This window comes from Anopheles stephensi, chromosome X (genome assembly GCF_013141755.1).
Source record: "Anopheles stephensi strain Indian chromosome X, UCI_ANSTEP_V1.0, whole genome shotgun sequence".
Classification (NCBI taxonomy): Eukaryota; Metazoa; Arthropoda; class Insecta; order Diptera; family Culicidae; genus Anopheles; species Anopheles stephensi.
The window spans coordinates 2,987,202-3,011,253 of record NC_050201.1 but is presented as its reverse complement, the minus strand read 5'-3'; the positions used below and the strand labels follow the sequence as shown (position 1 = coordinate 3,011,253).

The window sequence follows — 24,052 nt, the reverse complement described above, 5'->3', positions numbered from 1 at the left end:
AAAAAAAAACTTAGTGATCTAATCGAGAGAAAAAAACAGGGTCACATTTTGCTAGACTTACATCGTTCTATGTAGGGGTGTGCTCTCTCCCTCTCTCTCTCTCTCTCTCGGATGCCAAACCGAAAAAAAACTGAAGCACACCTAATAAATATATGTCTGGAACCGTGTGCCGTACATACATCAATTCTTACTTAATTTAATGTACGCGAAAAAAAAAGAGCACGCAATATAAAGAAAGGGAAAGCTAATAACTCTACAGGCTATAGGGGGATTTGTTTTTTTTTTATACAGAAGGGGTAAGGGATGGTGTTTAAATTCAATCGAAAGCAAACTGAACGAATCCCTCAAACAAACAAAGGAGCAAGGGCAGAAAATATGTGGCACATTTGATTCTTTTCTTCACTGTTTTTCTTCTTCCAAAGATCAATTCGATTGATTCGAAGCTGTGGCAGCACCACACGCGCCACCCTACGGCAACTGGGTTCCTTGCACGGGATCAGCACCGGAGCGTAGGAGATGCGGGGCGTTCAAAAGAAATTCGATGCACCGCCCGACGGCACCGTGCAACAGACACGGACTCATCACTTGGCACCACCACCACCACCACCCGGGCCCCGGGCGGCCCCGATTGCGGCCGGCACGGAAGCAGCGGCAGCAGCCGCCGCACCGTACCCGGCCGCCATTGCGGCGGCTGCCGCAGCGATCGGATTCGGATGCTGTGCCGCTTCCTGCAGCTGCACACAGTTGACGGTCATGTTCGAGAAGTCGACCACGATCGGCGTCGAGATGACGTGATGGTTCACGTTCAGGTTGATGCTTTGCTGCGGCTGATGGGTGGCGGCGTTAGGCGCATTCACAGCCACCGTCGCGACCGTGGTAGGGGCGGCGGGTAGCTGCTGTGATTGGGGCGGCGGCGGGCCCGGTTGCGGTGCCGTCGGTGCCGGGGCGTGTGGTGGCTGTGCCGCTGCATGGTGCGTTTGGTGGTGGTGGTGATGATGATATTGCTGCTGCTGTTGCTGCTGCTGCTGTTGCTGCTGTAGCAGATGATGATGATGGTGTTGATGTTGGTGCTGGTGCTGGTGTTGATGCTGATGCTGGTGCTGGTGCTGATGCTGGTGCTGGTGATGGTGATGTTGCTGCTGCTGCAGCTGATGGAACTGGAACAGTTGCTGCTGTGGCGTGTGAGCCTGCGACGTCATCTGCGCTAGTGGATGGGGTGGCGGCGGACAGGATGGGAGCTGCTTGTGCAAATGGTGCAGATGGGGCAGATGGTGTTGCGATGGTGGTGGTGGTTGCTGCTGGGCCGGATGGTGCAGGGTGGGCAGGATCGAGCCCTGCAACGCACCCGCGCCGGTCGGTGTTGGCAGCGGCAGTGTGAGCTGTGCTGCACCGGCCGTGTGGGGCTGTTGCTGACGTTGTTGCAAATACTGCTGCTGCTGCTGCTGCTGCTGCTGTCGCGTGTGTTGTAGCTGGCCAGCGGTTAGCCCGTAACCGGTGCTGGGTGCTAACGGAACCACGGAATGTTGTTGTTGCTGCTGCTGTTGCTGGGCGTGCGTGTAGAGGTGCGCATGCGAGTGGTGGTGAGCGAGACCGGCGGCAGCAGGCATCGTCGCCGGTGCGGTAGACAGCTGACCGAGCGCCTGCTGGGAAGCGACAGCAACGGTGGGCGTTTGTTGATAGTGTTGCTGCTGCTGCTGCTGCTGCTGCTGTTGCGCCAACAGTGTGGCCACGGTGGCGGCTGCTGCGGCTGCTGCTGCTGCCGTCTGTTGCTGGCTGTGCGCTGCAACGGCAGCGTTGTGGTGATACAGATGCGGCTTTGCTGGTATCTGTTTCTGTGGTTGCTTTTGCTGCTGTTTGTTGGGCTGATGCTGCTTCGGTTGCTTCGTTTGCTGCTGCTGTGGCTTTACCGGTGCCGGCTGTTGTGGTTTGATCCGGTCCGTGGCAGGCTTTTCGGACGATTGTTCTGCCACCGGCTGCTTCGCAGATCGCTGGGGCGGTTGCGGCTCTTGCGATTGCGGCTGACGGTGTTCTGATGAAGAGGATGCAGGAGGTTTCGCTGGACGTTGCTGCTGTGCTGATAAGTAATACACACCGGTAGTGGTAGTAGTAGCAGTAGTAGTGGTGGTTGTAGTGGTAGCAGTATTGCCTGCCGTCGTACTGTTTGTTCCGTTTGTGATTCCAGGCGTTACGGCCATGTTACTGGTGGGCATTGGCGTTACATTATGCGCTGCTGGTGTAACGCGTTGCTGTGCTGGATCGCTCTGACTACCACCACCACCACCGAGCGGCGTGCGACTCGTACCAGCAGACCCACCACTCGCTTTACGCGAGCACGCCCCAGAATCCGTCCCAGCAGCTGACTTTCCTCCACCCGGTAGGGATTGCTGTGCAACGTTCAGCTTCACGTGGCGAGTCTGCTGCGATTGTTGTTGATGCTGCTTTCCTCCAATCATACCCCCTATGACAGCACCAGCAGAAGGTGCACCTGCTGTGGTGGTGATTTTCGAACCCATCGACGCGGCGGCCACCACCATCACGCTTTGTTCCGTGGTGCTGACCGATCGCAGTGATGATGATGGTACGCTCGGTACCACCCCGTTACTCACAGTTAGGTTTGTGCTGGATGCGGCCGGCTGTGGCGCAGCGCTGGTAGGCTCCACGGCCAGCTGCTTCTCGTCAAAGCTCACGCCGGCCGATGGTGATACAGTTGGCGGATTGGGAGCGTTGCCGAGCAGCGAGCAGGACGACGAAGAGGATGCCGGTGGCGATGCGGTCGCTATGTCAACCATGTGCCCGTTGCTGTTGTTGCTGGTGCTGCTGCTGCTGTTGATCGATGTGGTTCCGATTTTGCTAATACTATAACTGGGATCATTGCTTATGCTGTTGCAACTGTTGGATGTGACTGCTGATGCAGCTGCTGCTGCTGCCGCTGCTAGCATCATGTTCAGCTCCGATCCAATCGAATCGAGTCTATGTCATTTAGAGTTGAGTGCGGCATTTATTTGCGTCCATAGCTCCTTCTTGCACGACTTGGACCTGTAGGGGGAAAAGAGGATGAAGCAGATGTGAGTGAAAGAAGAAGAAAGCACTAAAGAGATAGAACTACTAAAACGCAACACGCTACCGTTTGATTGATTGCAGCCAATCCTTAAACTGAGCATTGCCTTCCGGTGTTATCTGGAATGCGTTACGCGCGGATAGAATCGTACTGGTAAAGTCCTCATAGTCCGCGATCGTCAGATGGTACAGCTTCTGATGTATGCATTGAAAGTACCTGTCGTAAAAAAAAAGAAAGCGGCACACATTTTACACACGATTCACCCACCGATTCCGCACGCTTACTTACATGCTCTGACACTTGCTCATCAGTGGCGTTAGGGCGGACCGAAGGTGGTGCATCACGAGCGCCGGATTGTTGCGGGACAGATAGTGTGCCGATTCGATCGCGACCTCGTGCAACACAAACGGGCTAACGATCGAGTTTACCACGCACACGCAGAACTGATGCAGATACTGTGTGCCGAGCTTTTTCGAGATGCGCAGCAACCATTTGACGTCCTCACCGTACGGTGGATTGCGTGCGTACTTAGCCTGCGGTCGATCGTCGTGAACCCGGCGGGCGAGTGTTTCCAGCGCCAGCATGCCCGCATTGTACGTTGCGAGCAGATAGTGCAGTTGGGCTGCGTTGGAATGATGCGGATGCCGTTGGGCTCGGACCTGCTGCTGGCCTCCGCTAGACCCGTTGTTACCACCGGTGCCGGATGCTGGACCGTAGGTGGCAGGGTACGGAGGTCCACCAACACCACCACTGCTAACGCCATGCGGGGGACGCATACTGTTAGCGCCGTGTTGCTGTTGCGGGGAAGGTGTTGGGCCCTGCAGTCCTCCTGCTACGCTCCCGGCTACCTGCTGTTGCGTCACCTGGCTGCCGGGCACGGTTGGTGGTAGAGAAGACGGTGCTAGCTGTGGAGGACCACCGCCCTGCGGACCGCCCACCTGTACCGGGGGCACACCCGGCAGCTGTTGCTGATGCTGCATGGCCGCCGCCACCACCGCCGCCTGTGGTCCACCGTAGAACTGCTGCAAGTTTGGCTGCATCTGGCCGGGATTGGTGGGTGGCCCTTGTGGTTGTACTCCCGGCACGCCGCCTGGCACGGGCTGGTACTGTGGTGGTGTGCCGTAAGCTTGTGGCGGTACGCCGTGCTGCTGCATCGATTGGTACGCAGCGACCGCGGCAGGATTCATCGCACCGAGCGGTTGCTGTGGAGGTTGTTGTTGCTGCTGGCCGTAGCCAACGGTTGGTTGTGGTGGTTGCGGCTGTGGCTGTCCACCTTGGCTACCGGGTGGTGGCGGCGGTGGTGGATACTGAAACTGGAGCGGCGTGGTAAGGTACATCTGATGCACCGGATTGTTTGCGTGTGTGTACGGGAGCGCATTCTGATGGTGAAAGATCGTGCCGTACCCGTAGCCACCGTACGGTGTCATGCTTATCGGGGCCAACCCGGACAGGGGTTGATGCTGTAAGGGTGGGGGGTAAGGTTGCTGCGGTGTCGCTCCACCACCACCACCACCACCACCACCGACCGGTGGAGGGACTCCGCCCGTCGGACCATTGCCCGGCTGCCCGGATGGGCCCACGCCGGGCATGGGTGGCGCATCGACCGCTCCGCCCGGTTCCATCATCTGCATGAGATTGACGACCACGTCGTGCTGCTCGTCCGCTTCCATCTCCCCACCCGGCGTGTTGCGCAGGTACAGCTCGTACCAGTAGCGCGACACCTGGAACAGCACCTCCGGATACACGCCGCCCCCCTTCGCCGCCGTTTCGACCATAATGCAGGCCCGCTCGAGCATCCGGTCGCTCTGCTCCTTGCACTGCAGGATGGCGCGCTGGATCTCGTTCGGGTTGAGTGCTGCTGCGTGCGGCAGCACCGACAAGGCCAGCTCTGCCGCCGGATTCACCATGTTGCTATCCCACCCGCGGGAGGACGCACGGTCAGCCATGCCGGCCGCTTCCGGCGGCGTCAGATGACCTTCCCACGTGTCGATCAGGAAGGAGATCGCTGGCGCCCCGATATCCATCGCCTGCCCAATTATCCACGACACGTGCGAAGAGTACGTGCGCGACAACCAGTTCGGGCTGACGCAGTTGTGCAGGCCGAGCGCATACAGCCCCAGCTGGAACGCACACATGTGCAATCCGCGGTGCGGTCCCTGATGGTTCTGGGTGGTGCTCGCCTGGGTAAACAGCGATGTGGCCGATGTACCGCCCGCCTTCGTCAGCACGTTCTTGGCCAGCTCGAACATGAAGTGCGCGCTCGCCTCGGACGGTTGGTTCGGAATGGAAGGATACGCCCGTTTGCCCTTGTACCGGGAGTCTTTCGAGCGGGTCGTAGTGACCGAGGGCGTCCCACCGGTCGTGACGGTTGCCGCAGTGGACGCTGAAGGCCCACCGCCGCCGCCGCCAGCGGTGGTGATGGTGGTGGTAGAGCTGCCCACAGTCGGAAGCATTGCCGTCGTGGTTGTGGTAGTGGAGGAGGAGGAGGTTGTACCACCGATCGCGTTGGGAGTTGTTGTGGTGCCGCCCAGATTTAGTGCTGCGATGCCTACCTCCACCTCCGCACTGGTACTGCTCTGCGGCCGGCTACTGCTCGCTAGCCCTGACAACTCCGAACCCTGAGACAGATGCGAGCCAGCGACAACAGATCCGGCCGGCTGCTGTTGCTGCACTTCGGCGCTTCCTGTGCTGCTGCTGCTACGCCCACCACTATTGCCACCGTACGCTTGCAGTTGATGCGCGGGATGATGATGCGTGCTGTTGCCACTGTTCCCGCTGTCGTACTCGTCCAACCGCAGCTGGGACGTTTGGCTACGCGTGGGCGGATTGTTCGAGTAGTACGACGGTAGTAGCGGTGTCTTGATGAGCACGTGAATCTCCCGATCGAGCAGCTTCTCCATGATGCGACAGATCTTGCGCGGCTCGTCCTTGTAGTAGGACAGTAACGTAAGCGCGAGATCGCCACGCTGCCGCCGTGTTCCCTCACAGAGCAAAGGATGCTCCGCTTCCGACACGTTCGCCTTCAGCCCCAGGGCCGCTACGGCCGCCTCGAACCCAAGATTCTCATCCGTCGGATAGCGATAGGCGCTGCTCATCATCTTGAGCCGATTTTCGCGCCCCACCACCGAAGGCATTACGAGCGCGTCGAAGATAAAGCTGGCGAGCATTATCGGTAGCAACGCTTCGCCGCGCGATTTGAGCATTCCATCGCGCAGCTGTTCCGCCCGCTCGCGTATCGCCTTCAGCTCGTCGTTCCCGAGCGGGATGCGTTTGAGCAGTGCCAGCAGATCCGACTCCTGGTTCGCGAGCTTCACCTCGAGCGGTTTGGTGCTGGCCGGCGGCCGGGACATCTCCAACCCGAACAAGCACACGCGAAACGCGAGATGGTAGTGTTCGGAGTTTTCCGCCAGCACCGTACAGAGGAAGGCGCACTTGGAGAGGGTGGCCGACGCGAGCACGCTCAGCTGGTGTGAGATCGGATTGACGTTGTGTTTCTTGCCCTTCTTCTTCGGTGGCGGTGGCAGATCGACCATCAGGTTGGGCGGGTTCGCTAACATTTCCGACGCGAGCCGTACGCCCAGCGTGCACGCTTCCCGGCCGTGACCGTGCGCATGTAGCCCTTCCGCGCGCGCAAACAGTATGTCCCACGCGTCCTCCGTCGGTTTGATGTTGGAGAGCGGCATTTGCTTCGATTCGGTGTGCGATTGGGTCGAGGAGGTTGAGGGTTGCTGCTGCTGCTGCTGCTTACCGGATTTGTGTTGATGTTGCTGGTGAGCCGTCGTCGTAGTTGGTGTGTTTGGTTGCTGTGATGATGATGCTGAGGCTGGCTGTGGTGGTGAACCTTCGCCACGATTCGCTTCTCCGAAAGGTTCCACCGAGGGTGGTGTAACGTGTTCCGTGACGGTGCCCACATTGTCCGACGATCCCTCACTACACCCGTGGCGTTTGGCACTGTTGTGTTTGGGTGTGTTGGTCGCCTGTGGCACCGGATCGGGTTTGCTGCTGCTGGCGGTTGCGCCGGTCGCCTGTTGTTCCACCATGTTCAACACTTCGTACAGCTTAATGTTGCCCGAAATTTCGTAATTGTTCATATCGTTCAGGATGCTGTTTTCATTGCTCGATTCGCTCGACAGTGAACCCGTCGTCCCCTCGGCCGCCACCGTCTGCTTTTTCTGCACGAGATCCGTCGCAGCGGAACTGGACGATAGGGAGGTGGAGGAGGACGACGAGCTGGACGAAGAGTTGCTAACACTCAGCAGCGGCAGGCTTGGATCAACCGCCGGTCCCGACCCCCCGCCGGTAACACTCATCTCAGCCACGCCGGGCCCGGCAGTTACCGACCTACCCTCGTTGCCAGCATCGCCCTTTTTCACCACATCCACCGGGAGCAGATAGTGTTGCAGCTTCTCGTCGGCAACGGCCGTCAGATCGTCCTCATTCTCACAGAATCCTTCGCTGCTAACGCTCGAACGATTACCACCGGCACCGATCGCATCACAGCTTCGCGTGGCGGCCGCCATCGATGATCCAGCCGTTCCGGCCGAGCTGTGTCCTTTCCCGGTCGTCCCATCCGCTGCCGTACCCGCATCGCTGACAGCTTGATTCAGCCGGTCCGGTACACTGTCGCTGCTGCTATTATTACTAGACGAACAGTACGTGAGCCGATCGCGATGGGCTCGGGTACGATGGTGATGGTTCTTATTTGCTACGTCTCCACCAGCTGCTCCAGACCGTTTGCTACTACTACCTGCGTCATTATTCGCGTTATCGTCGTTCGACGATGGGTCGCCACCAGCAATCCCATCCGCACCGCCATCATTTACCGCACCATCAATGCTGATCGTTGATACATTGTTGGTGGTCGCAGCGGATGTTGCAGGAACCGACGCAGATGCCAGACCGGATGATCCAGCACCGGAGCTACTGCCAGCATGATGGTGCGGTGTTTCCACCGTTCGTGTGGTGGCATTTGCTACGGTCGTAATGTTTCGGTAGCGATCCGTGCTCATCATGCCGGCACCAACGTTCGACGCGCTCGGAATCGAATGGTGCCGCTGCTGCTGCTGCATATAGTCGGCGTTGTGGTAACTGTGATGATGATGATGATGGTGGTGGTAGTGATGCACCATCATCTGAAACTGTTTCACGTTGCTCTGCGGCACCGGCATCGAACCGGTGGTGGTCGCACCACCGTCCAGCCGCGTGTCGCCATTTTGCTTGAAGCAGGTGAACGGGCAGTGATACATCGGGTTGGTGTCTTGCGTGTGCGTCACACCCTCGATCGGGTAATCCTCCCAGTCGAGATAGCAGGCTTCGATTGCCGGCTTGAACCCGGCAAACAGTTCCGCGTCGTTGCGCAGATTCTGCTGCTGCTTGCTGCTGTGCGAAGACGAGGCCACCATGTTCTTTGCCACCCGGTCCAATATCTTGAGGTGCCACGTGGTAAACTGGGCGTGCAGCATGTCGCGCTCGTCCGGTGCGAGCCCTGGATTGAGGGCGGCAAGCCGCCACAGCACCACTATCTCGTCGCACAGCGATGCGCACGCATGCTGCGTCGCGTTTAGATTGCTGTGCGTGTTGCCATGTTTGCCACCGCCTCCGCCACCCCCACCACCCCCGTGCCCGTTCGAACCGACCAGCAGCGCTAGCTTAATGTTAAACCACCACACCAAAATCTGATCGCACGCCATCACCTCCTCGGTGATGATTTCCAGCAAACGCACCGCATTCCGATCGCACCGCCGGTACATCTCGCGCACAATCGACAGCAGATTCCACATGCCTTCCGGTTCACGGCCGCGCAACGGTCGCAGCAACGAACTCCACTCCGCTGCCGCCGGTGGTGCCGAGTTCGTCAGATAGTTTACATCGCTAAACACCATCGGCGTCGGTTGGCAGAACTTGAACAATATCTTCTTAATGTTATCATGCAGCGTTTTCTCATCGAGATACCAGTTCGTCTGATCGTTCACGGATGCACCGGCGGTCGGATCTGGCGCACCGTACACCGTGTTGATGGTGGTCGGCTGGGCGCTCAGCAGCTCGTCCAGCAACCGTTGCGCTATCGGCAGTATCTGCTGCGACTGTTCGCTGATCAGATACTGTGCAAACTTTTGCAACTGTTCGCGTTGCAACCGGGACAGCGATTCCGAGACGGGCGCCCGAAGGCTCACTTTGGTAGGCTGTTGTGTAGGAATGAAAGAAAAAAAAAACCGGTTACCATCCTTTACTAAGTGAACGGAACTGATAAAGATGGAGGCCTTTACTTACGCAATGAATCCGGTAGAGGCAAACGGCAACCACGTGCGAACACCAGTAGGTGGTGGGAAGGCAGGTGCAGCTGCAGGAGGAAATTTTTCGCCGGTCAAAGGTGACCGCGACGTTGTAGTGGTTGCGCGGTTGCGCCTGCACCACCGTCGCCGACAGATGGAACCCGATCTGGAGCGGGTCCTTAACGGTACGATTTTTGAACAGCTGCTCGCCCCGATGAAACTCGTCGGCGGAGCTGTTCGCTAGGCACGAGTACAGCCGTATGTCTTCCTCATTGTCCGGGAAGCTCCAGAAGGCGATGCGCAGCATGATCGGCTCCGGTACCGGCGGGTACATCTGCTCGACCAGCTCGAACGGGATGTAGAACGCGACACAGCGAGCCGCCAGCTCGGTCAGCGATGTTGGTTCTGCAAAGGAAACTGTGCGTTGGAGAAGTTGTTTGGCCCCGGGGGCGAGAGAAAACAAAACTTACCACCCTCGTTGAACCGTCGACCGGGCCCACCGCCGAACGCGTTAATCGTTCCGGCCGGCTTCTTCCAGCCCCGCCAGTTGTTGCACACGCTCTCCGGCTCGGAACTCCAGCTGCACAGCGAATCCTCCTCGAACCGGTCCGAATCCTCGAAGCTAAACCGATCGATTTCCTCCGCGTTCGCGTTGTTGCTGTTTTGGTTTGCGACATTGCCGGTGTTGCCGGCGTTGTTGCTATTTTCCCGACCGCCGCTTCCTCCGCCGTGGTTGTGGTTGTTGCCGCTTCCAGTGCCGCCTCCGCCACCGCCAACACCGACACCGTGCTCGAGCGGGTTCCATTCACCGATTCCTCCATCCGGCTCATTATTGCTATTATTATTGCCATGGTTTTGCTGCTGTTGATGGTGGTGGTGCTGTTGCTGCTGGTGGAGCTGGTGCTGATGCTGCTGATTGCTATTGCCTGAGGAGGATGGATACGAGGGACCAGCGCCGTTGCCGCTACCACCACCACCACCACCACTCGTGTGTCCTGCCATTCCGCCGCCTGTTGCCGTTGAAGATGCTGCTGTCGTGGATGCTGCTGCTGCTACTACTGCTGCAACATTACGACTTCCGGCCGTTGAGGTTGGTTCCTGAGATACGCTGCGACCGTTGCCGCTAGAGGAATGCGATGTTTGGGGAAGCTGCTGCCGATTTCTGCCACCGTCGTCGGCTCCACCGCCGGCACTGTTCGAGGAGTTATTCGCCAGGATGGTTAGCAACGTCGGCAATTCTTACAGGGGCGTTGTTGTTGTGCGTGACCTGGTTATACGATCCGGTGCTGGGACCAGAACCGCCGATAAAGAGATCCGGTAGCAAAGCAGCAACACACACACGGTGGTTTGTTTGACGGTGACACCGACACTTGCACTAACCACTGATCATTCAACCCTCCCGTCTCCCCCGGCTCCCCTCCGCGCCGTGGAGGGGATTGGTGGTACTTTACAAGTTTTGCGCGGTATGAGGAGATTCACCCTGCTTACACGCAAAAACTCGAAAGTGTTTGTTGCTGGGGAGGGTTTTGGGTTGGAATGGGATGAATGAAAATGTCTCTCACTGCTGAAATTGCAACACACACACACACACACACGTTGAATTATAATTTGCTTATAACGAGGGAACTAAATTGAACACACTTGATTGAACTGTTAACATTAACACGCGCCTTTCTAAAGTCTAAAAGGTGGTACAGTAAAAAAGGGGTTGGCTTAGAAATAGCTTGAATTACCATTTAAATTTTATCTAATAACATCTAGTAGTTAAAAAACGTTACTACACGCAAATTAACTACAATCATCCCGGTCAACCCCTTAGTCACCCCTGTACGCCGGGTGTCGACCTTAATTTGTTTGTTTATTATCGAAGCGGTCAGCCGTAAATTACTACACCTCTACTAGCTTGTTAGCGACCTGACACACTCGCGACATCGGTTTTGCGCTATTTTACAGTTCTTTGAAACGGTACCACAACACCATCATCATCATCATAAAGCGGCGATCACGATTAAGGATTTCTCATGCGACGAGAAAACACCCGCAAGGAATTGCTGCTGCAAAATAAAGAAGAGAAAGGAAACGAGAAGAAAACGTTAATTTTTCTATTTGGGAAAAGAGTCTGGCTGTCGTTTGCATTCATATTTTCACACCGTACTGCGAGGGAGACACATTCGCTCACGTATTCGCCGAGCATGATGTGAAGACACAAGAGGAACGCTAGCACAGCAGTAGTGTTTCCGGTTGAGAAACCAAAGTCCCCGTAAGGAAAGTGCATTCAAAAACTGTGAACTAAAGCCTGTCTGCGTGTTGCGACGTCTGATGAGGTGAAACATATCGAAGCGAAATAAAAGTTTGATGCGAAGAAAATATACCTAAGAAACAGTTTTTGCTGCTTCTTTTTCAAATGTGACTGCGTTCTGCCATCGACGACGGCTTTATCGCGCCACTCGTAGTCACCCTCGTCGTCGTCGTAGTCGTCGACCATTGCCGCCAACCATTGCGTATTTCCTGATCAGCTGTGAGAGCAGAGTAGCGCGCAAGGCGGTGCAATGACCTCCGAGAGACGGGAAGTCTTGTAGCAATCACCAGAGCACCCACCGATGCTATATTGCTACAAGAAATTTATCTTGGTGACTTATTTTAGCCATTTTTTTACATACGTACAGGATGAGAGATGTCACTGCGTGAGGACTTGGGTTGGTTTCTCTCCATTGTGGCACAAATATTAAAAAAAAGTAACCCCCTCTGATGACTACTTCCTTCTCGTGATGGAAAGTTCCAGAGATTTCTAGATGATTACAACTTCCAAAGATGCCCGCTTTCCTCCCTCACACCAACCATCATCAAAGCCCCCTTTTTGCTGCGGCATCCCTGGTATGTTATCGCCGTAATTGACGTAGGGGAATTGGAATAGGGTGAAACGTTTAGACGAATCTCGTCACGAGCGCACACGCAAACACCACACGGTTCTTCGTGTCGCGAAGAAAACGTTTACGAAGGATGTGGCCAACAGCCGTATCTTGTCCTTGTCCGTTGCACGAAGGACGAAAGTTAAACTCGCTTTCTTTCGGCGGTAAGAGGGGGAATTGGTGGGTGGGTTTGAAGGGTGAAGGTACACGGGAGTGACGGCTGCTTACTGACTGCCTACCGTTGGCCTCTACCCGACTAGGCAATGAACTTTACCCATTGTAGACCGGATCATCATCATCAACCGGGGGGGGAGGGGATCGATGTCACCCCAACATAAACGCACACACACGACTAAGATGGCTGGAAAGATCAGAGAATGTGTATCCTTTCGCATGATACAGATAGGTATCAGGGGAAAATAAAACTTCGAAAATAAGTTTCCATTCGTAACTGTACGACACACGCGACTATATGCAGAAGTCCTACGAGTCCTCCTACTACTTTATAGAGTCCTTCGTACTAGTGATGGGAATAACCACTCAGTAGCGTGAATTAAATCAGAGTGAATGAGTTATAATATTGAGTTACATCTTATACTCTCTATTTAAGAGTTTATTCTTGAATAATGATTTAACTCTCCGTGCCGACTAACCACTCACTCACCTCGTTTTTACTCACTAGCGAGGTAAATATCGTATTGGCAGATCGCATTGGTCACGATCACACGATGATTTAAGAAAGTACAATACAGTAACGAGCCGTAAGGATAGATTTTATTTATTTATTTATTTTTATTTATTTTCGATAATGACGGCATGACGCCGTATGGTCCTAAGTAAGGATAGATTGTTCATAAAAAAAATATTTTAAAAGGGACTATGTAGATCTTTCGCTTGTTTGTACGGCCGCACTAAAATTTTCAACTATACTGCTCGTAAAAAATGTTAATGAGTATCGGAATGAACTCGCGATATGCCAATACGATATTTAACTCTCTAGTGAGTAGAACGAGGTGAGTGAATAAAAACGAGGTGAGTGAGTTAAAACGAGGTGAGTGAGTGGTTAGTTGGCACCGAGAGATAAATCAAAGGTGAGTTGAAATAACTCTTCGTGATGATTTATATCATCTAATTCATTGCTAATATTTAAGCCACTCATTCTGATTCAGTGTGCACATCACTACGTTCGTACCAGTAGTTCCAGCAGCTTCATCCCCTTTACTCTCAAGTACTGTGTTGTTGGTATTTCCTTGCCTCATCTTCAGCGGTTCCAACTCCAGCCTTCCAACTCTTTCCGCGCGCTGACCTTTGCTTTTACTCTCTTTGTTTGCCCTTCAAGATGGTGTAAAGGATATTATCGACATAAAACTTTCTATCCAACAGGAGACACTCACACACACACACGACACATACAGATATAAGCATTCCAAGGAGTGTGCCGTATGTGGCTCCCGTGTCTGGATGAAGACAACAAAAAAGCATGATCAAAAACATTTTCCTCCTTGGAATGGGTTTCAACTTTATTTTTTCTCTACTTGAGAATACCCTTTTCCGTTTCGTACGTATCTTGGGCTGAGTGTGTGTGTGTGTGTGTTTGAAGGAATATTTTTGCTCATTTTTCGTTATCTGTGTCATGCGTACAATGTGGCTCACCTCAAAAGAAGCGAAAGGATACTAATGATCTATTCCTTTGTCCTCAATGCACACACTTACACACACATACACACACACACACACACACACACACACACACACACACACAGAGACGCAAACCGCAGACAGCGGGCTTCTTTCTCGTCTTCTCGCAGATAGAAAGGAGCGCTTCTTTATGCTGTTTACACCAGGGGCGATAAACTCGAGACCGCGTGGTGTTTCTCGAACGACAAAAACAAAAACAAAAACTACCAAGCGAGCAATTGTCATGCTCCAATTTGACGTTTGCACAGTAAGGATTTCCAATCCGGCACACCACCACACTTACTGTAAAAAAGGGGGGGGGGGTCATTTTGGGGCCAAAGGTTCAACAGCATTAAACTGCCACCACTGGTGGCACGCGTTGGCAATGCTTCTGTTTTTCTCCCGTGCTCGTGCGTCTGTATCCGTTTCGCGATGATGCACCGCAAACGCCCGCAGGGCCAGGGGAGCGAAATAAGGCCATTCCTTTGCTTGGCGGTGTCGGTCATCTGCCCTTGTCGCTAATTGACGGGTCCCCGCAACGGTCTGCTGGTAGCAGCTGCAAAGTGCACTGCTCACGGTGCAACAAGCCGTGTGCAGTACACGAGACGTACTCTACACGGTTGCGGTCCCCGCGTACTGGCAAGTCGACGCGGAGAGGACGCGCCATAACCTGTCCGTTACAGTGGGCGACCTTTTCCATTTCTTTTTCACCTCTCATATGTATATAAATTCATTGTGGCATCTGCATCTCATACAAGAAGGAAACACTTGCCCCAGACATCCTCTCGCCCAAGTGCGTAACGCGCGCGGGGGGAACGGATTTAATGTACTGCTGCGCGTTCGCCGTCTGTTTTATCGTTTAGCTACTGCCGGATGGATGGAATCACTTTCATTCGCCTTTTTGCTAGGTGTGCTGTGCGATGCCTGTGGTCTGAATCGTCATAGAATATCATCTTCCGCTTCTTTGATTGTACAACTTCGTGGTGGTATGGCCCAGGGTACGGGGAAGAAAGACAGTACCGGACGAGATTCGATATCCGGTTCTGAACGTTTGAAGATCGTCGCCGCCATCGCTTCGGTGTAGGGTATGGCATGGCACGTCCGAGACGAGACCACAGCAAACATCATCAAATATCACTTCCCTCTCTTCCGGACCAGACCGAAACCGTTGATCAAGCAAGTGTATCTCACCAACCAGCAGAGTAGGACATGGTTTGTTTGGTTTGTATGACTACAGCAACGTTGAGTCATTTGACTACATTCGTCTCAAAGCAGGATTGGCGGAAGTTCCTTGCTTGTAAAAGTATATGTAAATGGACCATTTTCTTTGTCGCTACTTACGGTGTTGTTATGACCGTTTGGGAGGGAAAATGAAGATGCCACGAGTAAAAAAACAATCCAGCATGGAAATTGTAAGATAATTTCCTAAAATAAACCGAAAACCCCACAGTAAGCAGAAATGCCCCTAAAGTTAGGCAAGGTGCGCGGCTATCCGAAACCCAATGACTCTGGGCTGGATGAGACAATGTTGACGATGCAACCACACCGATGAAATGCAACTGATCAACACAGATGACAATGCTTTTTTTGTTTTGTTTGCAACAACAGAATGGTAACTAAACAGCAGACCGAAAACAATCTTACTTTTTTTTCCAACACACAACCGCATATAAAAGCAGATGTGAGAAGAAACAAGGCAACAAATGGACGATCGTTTCCCCGCGTGGTGCGATGTACAACGCGAAGGCAATGGAAACAAAAAGAAACAAAATCACGTCTTGCAAGATGTAATATATCGAGAAGAATGAAGGTCCGAACAGGACTGAAAAGAGCAAACAGAAAGATACACACAAAATACAAGATAACAAAAGCAACAAAGCCGTACAACGGGAGAAGGAGATCGAGATTGGTAAATGCATCGAGTGAATAAACTAAACAAAAAAACAAGCCAACATATGACTGTCTGGTCTTGGTTGGTTAGGGGGGGAGCGTTTGAGCGTTTGTATTCTGGTCTGTGATCTTTGATTGCATCTATTGCAATGTGTGCGTGAGTAATTATTGCCAATGCGTTTTTTCCCTCTTGACGGCCTAAGAAGCCCCTCTTCTTGCTGCACTTAAACCTCTTTTAACTAATGACCACAGCACACATGGTTATACAAATGCAATTGCACGCCAAACTAAAACGAGATTCTGAAAGAGAGAGAGAACGAGAGATGGAAATTGCAGCAGTTGCACGCGGAAGAGCTGTTGCAGCGGTGTAATGCACAAGTGGCCATCACCTAACTTACGGTGATTCTGTTGGTGTGGCAGCATCTTCCACAGGTGCATGCCTGGCTCGCGGTGGTGGGATGTAACGTATCGACGTCGAGTTAATAATAGCGGCGCGCCCATGCACCGACCGCGAAATGCAACACGCGGAGCGCACCTTGCAAAACAACAAGCAGCATTTACATCTTGATCATGCCAATGCTGTAGTAAAGCACCGTACCAAGCCTTCAGTTTGTTTGTTTTGCCTCTTGGTTGAAACATACTGTCCCTTGTATCTTCTTTGGAACTACAACCACAAGCGGTCTCGAGGAGCCTGGCTTACAACATCTCTGGCTTCCCTCACCAAATGTCACTCGTAGCTACTGCATACTGCATACGCTACTGCCTCGGAGTATTTAATATTTATACTGTAGTTTTTAGTCAGTTCATACAACTAGTGTCTCCAAAACAGTATAGAATCTTGGCTTGACACAACACACAATCCAGGTATTCTAGGCTTCTTCTTGGCTTAACGATCGGCGTAATCATGCAGGCCATAGAATGGCCTACAAGACCTTATAGAATAGACAGTACTCACTACGCGGTAACGATCCGAATGGGTTTTGATCCTAGGTCCTGCCGTCTGGACGTATAGCCCTCAGTTGAAAGTCTGCACTCCTCAACGAGGACTTGCATCACACTCGGGGACTAATATTGACGGGTCCAGGAAGCTGGGAAGGGACCACTTACATCCCTGGTGACCTCTACAACCTCGAGAGTGTCTCAGTCTGCCATTTCTGGCTTCCTTGACTTAACTGTACTTTCCAAAACGAGGGACTTAATTATTGTTCAATTCAAAATGGAACGATCAACAACGTCTCTTCACAGTTGCTTCGATTTGTGCTTTGATGCAAATCGGTCGTGCAAAGGAAGCTAAAACGACAGAAAAAGCACAAGGATGGATGAAAACAATAGAAAAAGCGTCGCCCAGAAGAAACAACAACCAAAAAAAACCAGTGGGGACATCATATACAAAACGTTCGATGGAACACGGAGAGCAAGCCACCTAAAGTCAGAACCACAAATTCTCAGCCATACGCATATATAGACACACGCAAACACACAGGCGCGTACATGGCAGAATGGTTGGTTCGTATTGCCGCCAGCGCACACATTATCATCGCTTTTGCTAGCGACGGAATCGACGAGGCTCGAACCGAAGGCAGATGTGTGTGAGAGAAAGCAACATTGTTCAATGAAACTCAACCTCAGTGTATGTGGTTGTGTGTTACTTGAGAACGAGAGAGAGAGCGAGAGAGGGAGACATATAAATAATTTGCAGAGGCTGTACAATAGACTAGACACACAATTTCCCATATAGAGGCGCACAGAATAGTGCGCGCGCGCACGCACACCCACCACGATTGGCATCCATACACACGGGCGCACGCGTGCACGCACACGCATAACTGCACGTGCGGTGGCTCACCGTTGTATTTACCACCAGCCTGTAGTCAGTCGTCAATCTTTCCTGAGCGCTGCTTCGAACACACCAAAACACACATACACACCTTTGCTACCTTTTCGTCAGCACAACTCTTTCCAGCTGTGTGTTGAATACAAACACACGCGCACGCACATGCACACAGCCTGCTCTTTTCCACGGAAAAACATGCAAGCAAACAATTTTCCTTTTACATTTCTTCACTACTTCCTGCGTCTTCCCCTTCGCGACGCCTATCCTATTTGCTCTCTCTCTCTTTCTCGCGCACACACACCTTTCCTCAAGTGCGAGTTTTTGCTCTCATCGCACTCGAGCTAACACAGCAGTCCGTTCAATCGATCCGGATTCGGAAATCCCTCGCACCAACACACGCAAACGCACAGGACCAGTTTCGGGATGGTAAGAGCACCGAATCCTGCTCGAACACGTTCACCCTCGCAGTCACGCTCGTGCCGTCTCTTTCACGCGGTCATCAAGAATGTCCTTGCGGTCACTTGCACATTGCGGGTGTGCACGGGGACACAAAGCTCGCACCAGACTTGCGTGTGTTTGTGTAGCCGTACCAATGTTCATGGCAGTTCTATTGTATTAAATCTTCCCTTAACGTCAATGTGTTACCCTAGAATCTTGCTGAACCCAAATGGTTAACTAACTTTCGGTACCGTACCATAGCAGGGAAGAGAAACGTTAGTTTCAAAGCAAAATCATGGATTGTAGGGGTTAGAAAGAATATTTCGCCAACTGACAGCTCCACTGTGGACCAGAGCAAAAGAGACATTGACCAGATCAGCTTTCTTCGCCCATCCGCTTCCCATTCTCCTTCCCTTCCCACCACATAAAAAATGCTAAATGAAAGAAACAACACACCTCAATTCGTCTCTCCAACCCTCCTATGAATGTATGTATGGAATCTGCTTAAAAAACTCACCATTTGCTTCCCCCAGAGGTGCGTGTGATCGCGCTTCCTGGTTGAAAGATGAGAGACAGACACACATTGCTGTGTTTGTCAATTTGTCGGGCGAGCAGCAGCAGCAGGAAACCTTTCTTTTCTTTCGTGCGGGAGAATGGATGGGAAGAAGGGTAGCCGTGCCGTTTGATTGAACGGTGTCCGTGGTTCGATTGTCTCTGGACGTCTGGCTGGCTGGGTGGCAGGCCACCGCTCTTCCAACCACCTTCCCGAAGTCCTGTCCCAAGCACCTGAAGCAACAACCCCCAGATGGAACGGTAACACACTCACCGTGCAGAAACAATTACGAACCGTGCGGAAGATGCGATACGACGATACGGAAGCTAGCACACGTACCCGACAATACATCCGTATTTTTCCGCGAACTGACTTCAACTGAGGCTAGTGATGGGCGGATCGTACCGTTTCGGTACCAGTGTGCAGTACGGTATACCGATCCGGAGCGCACGTTCCGGATCGGTACAGTGTGAGCAAGTGGTCAAAATTGGCCCAAAACCCGTAAAGAGATGAAATGCAACGATTGTAAACTATTTTATTCAACTTTTTTTTTTATTTACTCACACTTGTAACTCCTGTGTGGATGGTAAGTTAGATATATTTTAATAGTTAAATAATTTTCAAACCCATCCTGGATTGTCGGAGTTCAATATCATCTGGATTCACTTGAGTTAAGGTTTGAAATGCGGGATGAAGTATTTTGATATTGAGACATTTCTTTGTACACTATACGATTCGAATCGATTCTTTTTTTTTAAGAATACATTTTTGCAAATTTTCCTCCCTTTTCTTGTCAAATTCTGATTTATTTCGTTCATGTAGAAACAGACGATCCAGCTCAAACCGGCTTCACCTGAAGCATGACGGATCCGGATCGAGGACCATCACTGGCACAGGGTGTGCTGTGTTGGCTGTCAAGTTTGCGCAATGTCGTTGTTTTGGTTGTGTTGTGCAAACGCACCAATTTGCAGGCAGGTTCCGCAGGCTGCATGATAACAACCACGGTCGGTAGAAACAAAATAACTGCACCTTCCCATGACGTTCGTCACGATTTTTGGCAGTGTACCATTAACCACCAACCGTTTGTGGTTTCTTCTGCAGCTCCTGTATTGTTTTAATACCTTCGTGGGACGGTTTACGGTACGGCATTGTGGCATCAGCAAAATATGACGCGATATCCAACTGCTCCGCTAAACATCGTTGCCACGAGACAAGCAAGTTATGGGCAGTGCGCCGAACCTTCCAACCGCCAGTAGTGGGTGTTGGTAGCGAGCAGTGGTTCTTCCGGTGGTCGGTCAAGTGCGACCGAAGCGTGCGGGGAGCGTTCAGCACCAGCTGCATCCTGCATGATGGTGCGGTAGCGCTAAATTTGCAGCATCAGCGGTGTATGTGCGTGTGTGTGTGAATTTTCTGATGCATCTGCCAACAACATCACCCACAACGGTCGTGTTTATTACCCAGCTCTAACCGGTGCGATGTGGCGCTGCCCGAAACGAAGACCCCCGTACGCCGGTTCCGATGTGTGATAGTTTGTGCATTCCGTAGATGTTTTATTTTCGAAGCTTTGTTTTATTATACTACCAAATCGGATCATTCTTCGGTTACGCTTTGTACGCCCACGTTCGGTTCGGTGTTGTGCCTGAGTAGGGTAGGTTCGTCCTTTCGTGTCACCTTCATACAATGAGCAGCAAAATTGTTAAAAATTCTTTCCATTTTGCAGACTTGTTCGGTGTGCCGGAAGAACGCCTGCACCATGAGTCAATTTTCCAGCATTGCCACGTGCTTCGGTCACGTTGTGCTGGCGGCCGTGACGGGCTGGTCGTTAAAGTATCTACCCGCCCCGAACCTTCTCAGCACACCGTTCGTCTGGATCATGCTCTGGTGCCTGATGGCGTACAGCATGCTTGGCATCATTCGCTTCAGCCATCCTCAGCCGGGAAAACTGTTGCGCTTTCTGTACGACCATACCGCGTTGCTTGCCAAGGTGTGTCCACTGCCGTTCCTGAACGCACAGCTATACCTAGCCCAGCCAGCCCAGACCCTGCACGAGTTCGGCGAAAGCTTCGTGCAACCGTACCAAAACGGGCTAGGCTATGCCTTCCTACTCTCAGCGGTGGTAGCGTACGTGGTGTGTAACATTTTTAGCGATCTCAGCCGTCGCCACATCGGTGAGCATGTGGCTACCGGCGTACTGCTGCTGAACGCGGTCGGGCTTAGTTTGGTAGCTTGCAGCAGCGATAACTTCTGGGCCATGGGGTTGGTAGTGTCCTGCGTATCGAAACACTTCCTGCTGCCCGTACTCGCCGAACGGTACCGTATGCCGCACGCCTTGCTGTACACGTACGGGTTAAGCTTTTACGAAATATTCGCCGTGAACGCTGTCATCGATGTACAGACTTCCACGATCAGAGTGATAATGTAATCCATTTCTATTGTGCCCGGCTATATTGCACGTTTAGCTAGCACATTTCTAAGCCGACCTTACAGAGCAACAGGTTTTTTTTTTATTGCAACCTTTTCAATACCTTTCCTGACAGTGCACAACACACTAACGTACTAGCTATTCTATATTTACCTGAAACATTGTTTTATACATGCATACCAATTGCAAAACAAAAGCTACACGAAAGTGAACTTTTTGCTTTACGCAACAGTAACGAAACGAATTATACACAAAGAAGACAATTGTACTATTCATATACAAAGTTAGCTAGAGAGAAGTAAACAAAATGGGGGAAAATGAAGAATTTTTAAAAGTGTGCAGGAATGTCTGGGCTGAATATTAGCGAATAGGAAGGAAGAAAAAAGTTTTGATAAGTTTTTTTTATATATATTCGTTGTTTATAAACATTATAGTATTTGAGTACATATAATACCATATCAACATCACATCACAGCCGCCAGAGAACAGTGAACGTTACGTTTCGTTTTTGATAAAAATTTACAAATGTTCGCACAAGAGTGCAATACGATATTACGCTATACAGTATACTAAAACCGCTAGCCTACCAGTGCAATAACAACCCGGTGTAACATTTTATAGTTTGTAAAGGTGTTTAAAGTTTTATGGTTCTTTTTTTATTCTCTCTTCGTACCACCATTTTTACTAATGTAAGGCTACAAATGTTATAAAAGATGTTAAGGAAGGGGGTTGCTATAGCTATGCAGCTTGCTAGACATGGTAAGAGATATTGGACCGCGCGCAAAAAAAAAAAGACAGTACTAAGATAAAAAGACATCTTCCTACCTAACAAATGCTACACGAGTCATATTGGTCCGCTAAATGGCTTTCGTAAAATGTATACAGGTATTTAAAAACCATTCGTGCAGCGTGTTGTTGTTGTTGTTGTTGTTGTTGGTACAATGGCCGCTTGTTGGTGTCTTAGAAAGGGGGACGATTTGATTATTGCGGTGGAGTATTTTTGTGAATGATTGTTGTATAAATGTACGTTTGGAAAGCTGTATTTACAAAACTTTGGAGTGAAAACTGTTTCAATACGGGAGTTGAATTAATTGAGAAGGGTTCAGAAGGTGTAGTTCAAGGGTCGGCAAAGTCCTGACGGATCGATTAATTTTATTTGGCTCGCGAACACAGACTTAGGACTTACGCAGAACACAAGCTCGTGTTCACTTGATCCAAAGTTCTGGAACGTGTACGGGTAAGAACTCAAGTATCTGGCAGACCAAGAACTACCAAGGATTGCAGGGCGAACGAAGACCTAGAAGCTTATCGTCCGAAATGAAGTTCTTCTGGAGCTTTAGAAGCTCTTCTTACTTCCTTGAAGCAACCCAGCATAGCGTTCTTCTAGCTTTAGAGCTAGACAAACATTTGTCTACTCTGGACTCTGAATAGGGACATCAGACGAGTTCCGCTCGGCACATCCTGGGGCAAGATTCAAAGTCATCCAAATATCCTATCGAGGAGGCTCTCTATTAGTCTAGGTAGGAATGAGTGAAGTCCAGTAAGCATAAGGAGCTTTTATGTTTAACAAAGCATAAAAGCATCGCTTTCAGTAGCATAAGCTTTGAAAGCTCTTTGCTGAAAGCTTACTTTTATGCTTCGGAAGTTATGCTCATTTGAAGGAGCTTTAGCTCTGCATAATCTATGCTCGGTACGCATATTGGTGTACGAAAAAAAAGCGAAAGGAATTAATTTGAAGTCGGCAAATTTAAGTGAAGCAACATTTTCTAATTAGTGATGTCCGGAAGAGCAGGTGAGCTCCATTTCAAGTAGCCAAGCCTTGTCTCCTGCAGTCGGCTACCCGGTGTGGATTGTTGCGAATTGTTCGTTCGCTGTCTTTTGTCAATTAGTGTGAACTGACAGGGCACGGCAGAGCCTCCGTTGTGGATATAAACCCCGGCGGCCGGCGGTAGGCCCCAACGGTTTTAAAGGCCAATAATTTCTTCCATCTGGCGCGGGGCTACTCCCCGGCCAAGGTAGGTTAGGCAGGGTGGATAGAGCGAAGCACAATAGCGAAATAAATTGCCGTTGGTTAGTTTGGGGCAGGCACGGATGGGTGTGTGTGTGTGTTTGCATGTCGCTGCGCTAGCCGCCCCCAAAAAGCCGCTCAGGTCCGCTGGCCGAATAATAACTCTGCAGCAGTTTACAGTACGGTTTCGTTCGATTTGCTAGCAAAATTTCGCCAACCGAGCGTCCGCGGGACGCATGGAGGTGCACGTGGGGGGCACCTACCATGAGCGTTATTGCCTAATGCACTGCCTACTAATGACAGCGGATGTCAAATCTAACCACTAGCGGGTATAAATTTGTGGTTACTTCACTGTAAAGCAATCGCGCTTGATTGGACGTTTGACAAGGCGCGTCGGAGGTTTCGGCGAGGTTTTCGTTTTTAAATGGCGGATTCTGGACTGGACTGGTCGCGCTGGAGACTACGCTACGGAACCGCTGCCGACGGTTGATGCGGAAATCAAAACAAGTCTGGACCTGGAACTAATTTCAGCATTCCAGGATTCAGGTACCGAAGCACGGGGCTAATCCCAACAAAGCGATATAGAAAAATCGCCTTCTGCAGAAGGCTTTATCACCAAGCCTTCACTTTTCCGTCTATTAGCCTGCGACAAGTTCAGTTCATTATAAACTTTCCAACGGCCCACAGGGGTTTTTGTGGACACGTGGCTATTTACCGACCCGGACTCGGGTATATAGGCACGCTGGCTGCCAAAGACTAGCCGAGATCTTCATTTTCCAGTATGTCCAGTACGTCCCGGTAGCGTATTGACTCATCCGCACCGCTTGTCTACGTCCAGTATTTATTATGCTCGTTCTAGATTTCCGGGATGGAGGCAGGCTGGGTCTGCCTCCAGGGGGTTCTGTAGACACAACATATCCTTATCTGCTTATCAAGCCAGCACACACCCACAACACAACTGCGTCCTCATCTTCCCCCCACCCACCCCCTC

General features: G+C 51.5%; 3 protein-coding genes across 8 annotated transcripts; 1 reads left to right on the top strand and 2 right to left on the bottom strand.

Moving 5' to 3' along the window:
• Positions 1 to 581: 581 nt before the first annotated feature.
• On the bottom strand, positions 582 to 2,942 carry LOC118506483 (hormone receptor 4-like). Its single transcript, XM_036044109.1, has 2 exons — positions 1,229 to 2,942; positions 582 to 964 (listed from the first exon to the last, which is right to left on the bottom strand). Exons 1-2 carry the CDS (start codon positions 2,940 to 2,942, stop codon positions 582 to 584), a joined length of 2,097 nt encoding a protein of 698 aa, XP_035900002.1.
• On the bottom strand, positions 2,830 to 19,028 carry LOC118503995 (zinc finger SWIM domain-containing protein 8). 5 transcript variants are annotated; one of them, XM_036037963.1, is made up of 7 exons: positions 18,596 to 18,894; positions 11,224 to 11,384; positions 9,801 to 11,011; positions 9,329 to 9,735; positions 3,347 to 9,240; positions 3,125 to 3,274; positions 2,830 to 3,036 (listed from the first exon to the last, which is right to left on the bottom strand). In XM_036037963.1, exons 3-7 carry the CDS (start codon positions 10,330 to 10,332, stop codon positions 2,976 to 2,978), a joined length of 7,044 nt encoding a protein of 2,347 aa, XP_035893856.1. In that variant the 5' UTR covers positions 10,333 to 11,011; positions 11,224 to 11,384; positions 18,596 to 18,894; the 3' UTR covers positions 2,830 to 2,975. The 5 variants fall into 5 exon arrangements, with proteins under 5 accessions (XP_035893856.1, XP_035893840.1, XP_035893849.1 ...); XM_036037947.1 differs by lacking the exons at positions 11,224 to 11,384; positions 18,596 to 18,894 and adding an exon at positions 18,905 to 19,028; XM_036037956.1 differs by lacking the exons at positions 11,224 to 11,384; positions 18,596 to 18,894 and adding an exon at positions 18,926 to 19,026.
• Positions 19,029 to 19,518: 490 nt separating this feature from the next.
• Positions 19,519 to 22,104, top strand: LOC118503981. Of its 2 annotated transcripts, none has more exons than XM_036037938.1 (3): positions 19,519 to 19,635; positions 19,733 to 20,283; positions 20,352 to 22,104. In XM_036037938.1, the coding sequence occupies exon 3, from the start codon at positions 20,385 to 20,387 to the stop codon at positions 21,051 to 21,053; it is 669 nt and encodes a 222-aa protein (XP_035893831.1). In that variant the 5' UTR covers positions 19,519 to 19,635; positions 19,733 to 20,283; positions 20,352 to 20,384; the 3' UTR covers positions 21,054 to 22,104. The 2 variants fall into 2 exon arrangements, with proteins under 2 accessions (XP_035893831.1, XP_035893822.1); XM_036037929.1 differs by having other exon boundaries at positions 19,520 to 19,635; positions 19,733 to 20,279.
• The last annotated feature ends 1,948 nt before the right edge of the window (positions 22,105 to 24,052 follow it).

Bases quoted from the DNA above. Each gene is read 5' to 3' on its own strand.
- LOC118503995 (XM_036037947.1), bottom strand. From the start codon at position 10,332: ATGGCAGGACACACGAGTGGTGGTGGTGGTGGTGGTAGCGGCAACGGC. The intron at 3,275-3,346 runs GTAAGTAAGCGT...TTTTTACGACAG, and splicing joins ATGAGCAAGTGTCAGAGCAT to GTACTTTCAATGCATACATC. The intron at 3,037-3,124 runs GTAGCGTGTTGC...TTCCCCCTACAG, and splicing joins TGGCTGCAATCAATCAAACG to GTCCAAGTCGTGCAAGAAGG.
- LOC118503981 (XM_036037938.1), top strand. From the start codon at position 20,385: ATGAGTCAATTTTCCAGCATTGCCACGTGCTTCGGTCACGTTGTGCTG.
- LOC118506483 (XM_036044109.1), bottom strand. From the start codon at position 2,942: ATGATGCTAGCAGCGGCAGCAGCAGCAGCTGCATCAGCAGTCACATCC. The intron at 965-1,228 runs GTCCGCCGCCAC...CGCACCATGCAG, and splicing joins GCACAAGCAGCTCCCATCCT to CGGCACAGCCACCACACGCC.